General features: G+C 45.8%; 1 protein-coding gene across 1 annotated transcript in view; it reads right to left on the minus strand.

Annotated features, from left to right (window-relative positions):
- Positions 1-951: 951 nt before the first annotated feature.
- The window catches only part of LOC134883635 (ubiquinol-cytochrome-c reductase complex assembly factor 1), a 7966-nt gene continuing 361 nt past the window's right edge, over positions 952-8556 (minus strand). Inside the window, exons 2-9 of the mRNA XM_063912098.1 lie at positions 8149-8241; positions 7314-7425; positions 5708-5779; positions 5541-5598; positions 5323-5431; positions 2869-2946; positions 2582-2695; positions 952-1635 (exon numbers count right to left, since the gene is read on the minus strand). Of these exons, the coding sequence (XP_063768168.1) occupies positions 1501-1635; positions 2582-2695; positions 2869-2946; positions 5323-5431; positions 5541-5598; positions 5708-5779; positions 7314-7425; positions 8149-8241 (771 nt within the window). The 3' untranslated portion in view covers positions 952-1500. The remainder of the gene's footprint in view (positions 1636-2581; positions 2696-2868; positions 2947-5322; positions 5432-5540; positions 5599-5707; positions 5780-7313; positions 7426-8148; positions 8242-8556) is intronic.

The following is an 8556-nucleotide window of genomic DNA, read 5'->3' on the forward strand; positions in this document are numbered from 1 at the left end:
AGGCCTTATGTTCCCAGATTTAACTAAATGCTACGTTACATCTGTAGTCAGTTTCTACTGGATAAAAGGTTGGGTGTAAGTGGCTACCAAATAGGGAGAAAGGGGGACACAATCTGATACGAAAGGAAATGTGGGAACATAGGGCTGAGGGAACATAGGGCTGAGGGAACATAGTGCTGAGGGAACATAGTGCTGAGGGAACATAGTGCTGAGGGAACATAGGGCTGAGAGAACATAGTGCTGAGGGAACACAGGGCTGAGAGAACATAGTGCTGAGGGAACATAGGGCTGAGGGAACATAGTGCTGAGGGAACATAGTGCTGAGGGAACACAGGGCTGAGAGAACATAGTGCTGAGGGAACATAGTGCTGAGGGAACATAGTGCTGAGGGAACATAGTGCTGAGGGAACATAGTGCTGAGGGAACACAGGGCTGAGAGAACATAGTGCTGAGGGAACATAGTGCTGAGGGAACATAGTGCTGAGAGAACATAGTGCTGAGGGAACATAGTGCTGAGGGAACATAGTGCTGAGGGAACATAGTGCTGAGGGAACACAGGGCTGAGAGAACACAGGGCTGAGAGAACATAGTGCTGAGGGAACATAGGGCTGAGGGAACATAGGGCTGAGGGAACATAGGGCTGAGGGAACATAGACACGCTCCCGTGGGCGCTAGCATGCTAGGCTAACTAGCTTCCAAGCCAACCCATCACACAGACATTTTATTAATTCACTGTTTAAAAACTAAATCTCTACCAGAGACAAACAGGAAGTAGAGGAGGATAAGAAAGCTACGACAGACTTTCATACTGAAAATCCATCTGTCCGTTTAAGAATAAACATTTAGTTAGTTTTTGTACTGGGAGCCAGCACGCTAGGCCTACAAGCTTCATAGAAAAGAAGCTAATCAGTCACAGTAACACACACACACACACACACACACACACCAGAGTTTACATCAATATAACATTTTATTAATTCACTATTTAAAAACAAAAACAAAGTCTCGTTGTTTTTAATGCAGCGATGATTCTTTGAGAGCTCTGCTTCCTGTTTGGGAGTGAAGCATGACGGGAACTACAGCCTGTGTTTGAAATAAAGAAGCTCCAATAGCAGACATTTGTCGGCTCAGAACTGTCCGTTTCACGTCACAGACTCAACGTGAAAGCTTTTTTAACGCAGGGTGACGCTTCTGTAGGGTGTAAACATGGAAGTATACAAAATACTTTATAAATATACGGAGAAAAAACAAGAAAAATATAAATACGTCTTGTTTTCCTGTGTGTGTGTGTGTGTGTGTGTGTGTGTGAGAGATGGCAGACGATGATGCTTCCTTGGTTGTGAGATAAAGACAGAGTGTATAAACAAACTGAAAGTAGAATACAAGAGGACGATAAGAAGCGACAGACTTTAAAATGTAAAATCCTTAAGAGACCGAGGAGAAGGAGAGGTTACATGATGGGGGGGGGACAGAAGAAGAAGAAGGGGAAGAAACAGGAAGTCACAGCCCCGTGTCGTTGTAGGTGGGCGTGGCCACCTTCAGGATGCTCTGGGCGTTCTCCTCCAGCAGGGGGCGCCACTTCACCTCCCCCGTCAGCATCAGGTCCTCCCCGTCCAGAGCGTCGATGAACTGCATCTGTGAACGGGACAATATATTACATTACAGGTGCAACACGTCTATCACTGTTCCCCATTGACTTCCCGATGCAAGTCAATGGGGAACAGTCCCAAAACTGACATTACGGAAGTTGTAGTACCGCTGTTTGGCCACTACGGCCTACCAGAAATCAGATTCAGGGTCTGGTTGGTCAAGTATGCACACTTTTTTGTAAGCCCCGCCCCCCCAGCTTTGAAGCCCCACCTCCTCGTGTTAAGCCCCACCTCCAATGCACCTATCAGCTCATAACTGAAGTAACGGGACGTTGATTAAGCTTAGGGTTAGCTGTGTGTGTGTGTGTGTGTGTGTGTGTGTGTGTGTGTGTGTGTGTGTGTGTGTGTGTGTGTGTGTGTGTGTGTGTGTGTGTGTGTGTTCGTTTAAACGTTCCTGGGAAAGGTCTCCTTGCATGGCAGCCTGTACTGCTTTTTTCAATACTTCACATTTAGCTGAGAAATGTGCACATCTTTTTAAATAACTGTCTTTCTGTGTTTTCCTTCCACCCAGTGAATTACTGTGACCAGAAAAGTGTGTGTGTGTGTGTTACATTGAAGTATACACACACACACACACTTCCACATTCAGGGAAGTGTGTCATTTGTTTGTTTTCTGACGCAGCACTCTAAACTCACACACACACACAGTTGGTTGGCTGATTGAGTTGGACACTGCTTCCATGACCCTTAACACAGAGTGTGTGTGTGTGTGTGTGTGTGTTGCCTCTAAGATAATGAAAGAGGACGTTTCTCTTATTTTCATAAATGTTTTTCTTAAACCGCTCCACATGAGGAAGTACTGTGGAGCCCTGCGGACTCTTTACTGTACAGTGTTTCCCTCTGAGACGTCTAGGCGTAGGAGGCAGAAAAACAACACCAAATGGAAACACCACAGTCCTGGAATCTGACTGGTTCCGAGCGGCTGGACTCACCTGTTTGCGTACGTACTCCACCATGAGCTCCAGCTGTTTGGGGTCTTCACACTCACGACTGAACAGATTCCTCCACAGAGCAGCAGCCAGCACACAGTCATCGGACAGCGCACCCTGCACACACACACGGTTAAGAAAACTGATCTATGAATCCTCTGTACGAGAGTGAAACTAAGTATGACTCGTAGTATGTGAAGCGCTTTGAGGGGTCCAGAAGGCCTGATAAAGAGCTGTACAAGTACAGAGCATTTACCATAGTACACTGTGCATGTTCTACCATGTCTCACCTCATCATATCCAAATATTGCAGCGTAAAACGTCTCCGTCATCGACTTCATTCCTTCTTTTCTGTGGGAGGCATCGATCTGAAGGAACAACATGAAGGGAGAAGTGAAACACGTTAAACACTCACAGGAAAACTCAACTTCATGGTGGCACCAAAGCACAAACACAGAATCAATCAAAGCTTAAGGATCTGTCTTCTGGAAACCATGAACTGATACATTCCTCGGGTAATAATGACCCGATCGCTTCACATTATCCCTTATTTACACATTGAACTGAAGAAATCTATTATTTCTTTCACTAAAAGTTGGATTTTTAAATGAATTTATTGACATTATTTTATTTTGCTTCCGCTCAAACAAATAGTCCCCTCGCTGCGTTCAGAGATCGAACCTTGTGACTCGCAGCAGTCTGATATAGACAAATAACGCACTTAGAATAAACAAATCACCAATCGGATTCAACAGCAAGGCAACAAATATATAAACCTAACAATGTAAAATCAGCGCTGTACACAACCAGAGTGAAGTGTGTGTTCCTCAGCAGCGGTGTGTGTGTTTCATCGGGTCGAACAGCAATAATGAACATGGAGAAAATGAGCAATGTTTTCACTGCTGCTAACACAATTAGCACGAAACCTGAGAGCGGCTCCAATCACTGCTGCTGGTGATTGTGTGTGTGTGTGTGTGTGTGTGTGTGTGTGTGTGTGTGTGTGTGTGTGTGTGTGTGTGTGCATGCAGTGAAAATATAGTCACATGGTGTTCCTGAAATACAGACATCAGACTGCGCTGCTATGTTTAGAAATACTGACCCTGTGTGTCGGCATGCTGTGCATCAGGATACGTGTGTGGTGTGTGTGTGTGTGTGTGTTATATAGTCTGTACGACATGTGTTCATAATGCACATGCTGTCATATGATAGGAGTTGAATCCTGCAGAATGACCTTATTATTGCAGTGAAGCTGTAAGCATGACATGCTAAAGACGCCTCGCTGCTGCTAGTAGAGAAATAATGAAGAACAACCTGAGGAAACATGAGCAGCGTTTACTGAAAGCTGCTGGAACCAAACACAACAGAGACCAGGGGACACTAAAGAGAGACGCACACAGCTGGAGACCAGGGGACACTAAAGAGAGACGCACACAGCTGGAGACCAGGGGACACTAAAGAGAGACGCACACAGCTGGAGACCAGGGGACACTAAAGAGAGACGCACCCAGCTGGAGACCAGGGGACACTAAAGAGAGAAGCACACAGCTGGAGACCAGGGGACACTAAAGAGAGACGCACACAGCTGGAGACCAGGGGACACTAAAGAGAGACGCACACAGCTGGAGACCAGGGGACACTAAAGAGAGAAGCACACAGCTGGAGACCAGGGGACACTAAAGAGAGACGCACACAGCTGGAGACCAGGGGACACTAAAGAGAGACGCACACAGCTGGAGACCAGGGGACACTAAAGAGAGACACACCCAGCTGGAGACCAGGGGACACTAAAGAGAGAAGCACACAGCTGGAGACCAGGGGACACTAAAGAGAGACGCACACAGCTGGAGACCAGGGGACACTAAAGAGAGACGCACACAGCTGGAGACCAGGGGACACTAAAGATAAACACACCCAGCTGGAGACCAGGGGACACTAAAGAGAGACGCACACAGCTGGAGACCAGGGGACACTAAAGAGAGACGCACACAGCTGGAGACAAGGGGACACTAAAGAGAGACACACACAGCTGGAGACCAGGGGACATTAAAGAGAGACGCACACAGCTGGAGACCAGGGGACACTAAAGAGAGACGCACACAGCTGGAGACCAGGGGACACTAAAGAGAGACGCACACAGCTGGAGACCAGGGGACACTAAAGAGAGACCCACCCAGCTGGAGACCAGGGGACACTAAAGATAAACGCACCCAGCTGGAGAACAGGGGACACTAAAGAGAGACGCACACAACTGGAGACCAGGGGACACTAAAGAGAGACGCACACAGCTGGAGACCAGGGGACACTAAAGAGAGACGCACACAGCTGGAGACCAGGGGACACTAAAGAGAGATGCACACGGCTGGATACCAGGGGACACTAAAGAGAGACGCACACAGCTGGGACTGGAGTGCTGGGTGATGTTCAGGATCATAAAGCTGGTCTCTGTCTCAGAACTGGAACAGTTGGTCAGTCTTTCTGAAGGTTAGCTACGTTAGCGAGCTAGCTCACAGCAGATCTGCAGTGACATCAGAAGGAGTCATGTGATCACATTGTTAGAAAAAGACCAGAAAAGATTTCAGGAGAACAACAACAGAGACAGAGACAGCTTCGTGATCCTGAACGTCCCCCCAGCGCTCCGGTCCCAGCGGTGTGCGTCTCTCTTTAGTGTCCCCTGGTCTCCCTCTCACACACACACACACACACACACACACACACACACACACACACACACACACACACCTTACCCCCATGATTTTGCTCCTCTGCTCTACGTCTTCCCACATGGAGTGGACGAGCCAGCGGCACATGTACTTCCCCTCTCTACCCTCCTGACGCATCCGCACCATACACATCCTACAGAGGAGGCAGGAGATTAAGAAGGAAACAACAGCCAACATATCTGTGTGTGTGTGTGTGTGTGTGTGTGTGTGTGTGTGTGTGTGTGTGTGTGTGTGTAACTCACCATACATGCAGCTGTGCAACCAAGAACCAGGAGTTCATTGTGTCAGGGAGTGAGCATTCTGAAACACACAGTGTTAAAACACTCCCATGAATGTGTGTAGTTCCTTTGTGTGTGCTCCCAAAATAACATCTCGGTACAACGCACTTTATTAAGGGTTCAACACTCACTGTCAAAGAAGTCGTCGTAGTTGATCCTCTCTACGCAGCACGTGTACATACGCAAGGCAGCATCTTGATTTTCTGTCAAGACAAAAGAGAGATAATACCAGTAACATCTTTAAAGAGTTCCATCTATAAAGAGTCCTCTCCTGCTGATGTTCAGGTGTATATCAGTATGTAGTGTCTCTACTTTAAAGAGTCCTCTCCTGCTGATGTTCAGGTGTATATCAGTATGTAGTGTCTCTACTTTAAAGAGTCCTCTCCTGCTGATGTTCAGGTGAATATCAGTATGTAGAGTCTCTACTTTGAAGAGTCCTCTCCTGCTGATGTTCAGGTGTATATCAGTATGTAGAGTCTCTACTTTAAAGAGTCCTCTCCTGCTGATGTTCAGGTGTATATCAGTATGTAGAGTCTCTACTTTAAAGAGTCCTCTCCTGCTGATGTTCAGGTGTATATCAGTATGTAGAGTCTCTACTTTGAAGAGTCCTCTCCTGCTGATGTTCAGGTGTATATCAGTATGTAGAGTCTCTACTTTGAAGAGTCCTCTCCTGCTGATGTTCAGGTGTATATCAGTATGTAGAGTCTCTACTTTAAAGAGTCCTCTCCTGATGATGTTCAGGTGTATATCAGTATGTAGTGTCTCTACTTTAAAGAGTCCTCTCCTACTGATGTTCAGGTGTATATCAGTATGTAGAGTCTCTACTTTAAAGAGTCCTCTCCTGCTGATGTTCAGGTGTATATCAGTATGTAGTGTCTCTACTTTAAAGAGTCCTCTCCTGCTGATGTTCAGGTGTATATCAGTATGTAGTGTCTCTACTTTAAAGAGTCCTCTCCTGCTGATGTTCAGGTGTATATCAGTATGTAGAGTCTCTACTTTAAAGAGTCCTCTCCTGCTGATGTTCAGGTGTATATCAGTATGTAGCGTCTCTACTTTAAAGAGTCCTCTCCTGCTGATGTTCAGGTGTATATCAGTATGTAGTGTCTCTACTTTAAAGAGTCCTCTCCTGCTGATGTTCAGGTGTATATCAGTATGTAGTGTCTCTACTTTAAAGAGTCCTCTCCTGCTGATGTTCAGGTGTATATCAGTATGTAGAGTCTCTACTTTAAAGAGTCCTCTCCTGCTGATGTTCAGGTGTATATCAGTATGTAGTGTCTCTACTTTAAAGAGTCCTCTCCTGCTGATGTTCAGGTGTATATCAGTATGTAGTGTCTCTACTTTAAAGAGTCCTCTCCTGCTGATGTTCAGGTGTATATCAGTATGTAGAGTCTCTACTTTAAAGAGTCCTCTCCTGCTGATGTTCAGGTGTATATCAGTATGTAGCGTCTCTACTTTAAAGAGTCCTCTCCTGCTGACGTTCAGCCTGCAGTGTGTATTTAAAGTAGTGAGGAGTTGTTGGTGCGTGTTGAGCAGAATACTCCCAGCTAACATCCCATAATTTAAACGTCCTGCTGGGAGGTCGAGATCCTCTGTCCTCCTTTGACCGCCACACACACACAGACCCCCCCACTGCAAAACACTAATCTGAACCTGGACCTGAGCAGGAAAGAGTCTCCGTTCCTTTGCTTCCTCCCTGTTTTTATCCCTCCATCCCCTCCACCCCCCCCCCCCCTCCACTCACCCATTTGTTGTATTTGAGGGGTCCGGTGAAGCCCATGGCCTCAATGAGTTTGGTGAAGGCTCCCACCTCCTCCTCCGTGTGCTGAGGCTTCTCGTTCACGTTGCACAGCTGGAGACAAAGGGATGAAGTTATCCATTTACTCCAAAGCCTTTCATATTCTGTGTCTATACTGTGACACACACACACACACACACACACACACACACACACACACACACACACACACACACACACACACACACACACACACACACACACACACACACTTTAGGTGCAGCTGTTTACATTAACACGTTGACCTTCTGTGAGAGGCGTGTTGTCATCACGTCCTGACAGCTTCATTACTTCAGACCCGCTGTACCCTTCATCATCATGAGCATCAGATTGAAACCGTAATGAGGCCGTGTGAGGCCGTGATTAACAGTGATTAATTGAAGCTTTGGTCAGGGGTCAGACATTAGGTGTCAAAAAATAAATCATTCATTTCCTTTAATTATGTGTGGATTTTTAAATGCCTAAATAAATAATTGAAATAATCCTAAAGGATTTAAAGGATCAAATATTATTGGGTGTATCCCTGGGCAAAACATTTCCAAAAACACATTTAAAAGAATGTATTATTTTCTCCTGAACAATGTCCGTTATTATCACATGTTTATTTTTGTACCTTTTTACCTCTTTTGTAGTTTGGGATTTTCTTTAAATGAACAAGACTTTCTTATCTTTGATTTTTAATATCAGAGGCTACTAAAGACAACACTCATTCTCAAGTGTGTGTGTGTGTGTGTGTGTGTGTGTGTGTGTGTGTGTGTGTGTGTGTGTGTGTGTTACCTGGGGGGTGCTGTGCAGGGTTCGACATGTTGTTAAACAGGGAGAGGAGACTCTGGTTCGACAGGAGACTAAAGCTCGGACAGAACAGACTTCCTGAAACAACAGAGACACAGGAGAGAGACACAGGAGAGAGAGAGAGAGAGAGAGAGAGAGAGAGAGAGAGAGAGAGAGAGAGAGAGAGAGAGAGAGAGAGAGAGGTAAATTTCAGAATAATATCTCTGATCTGTTTTATAATGATTGATCATTAAAGTGTTCTCAGAGCTGGTAAAGGTGCAGCTAGTTTGAATGGCTTTGTATACTGCAGGGTAGCTGCTGGATTTACTGCAGGTGAACTACAGTCTGATTTAAGGGAGATTATATTTACCATCATTCATCCTAATCTGCTAAGCTACTGAAGTTGTTAAATAC

Source organism: Eleginops maclovinus, chromosome 20, assembly GCF_036324505.1.
Source record: "Eleginops maclovinus isolate JMC-PN-2008 ecotype Puerto Natales chromosome 20, JC_Emac_rtc_rv5, whole genome shotgun sequence".
NCBI lineage: Eukaryota > Metazoa > Chordata > Actinopteri > Perciformes > Eleginopidae > Eleginops > Eleginops maclovinus.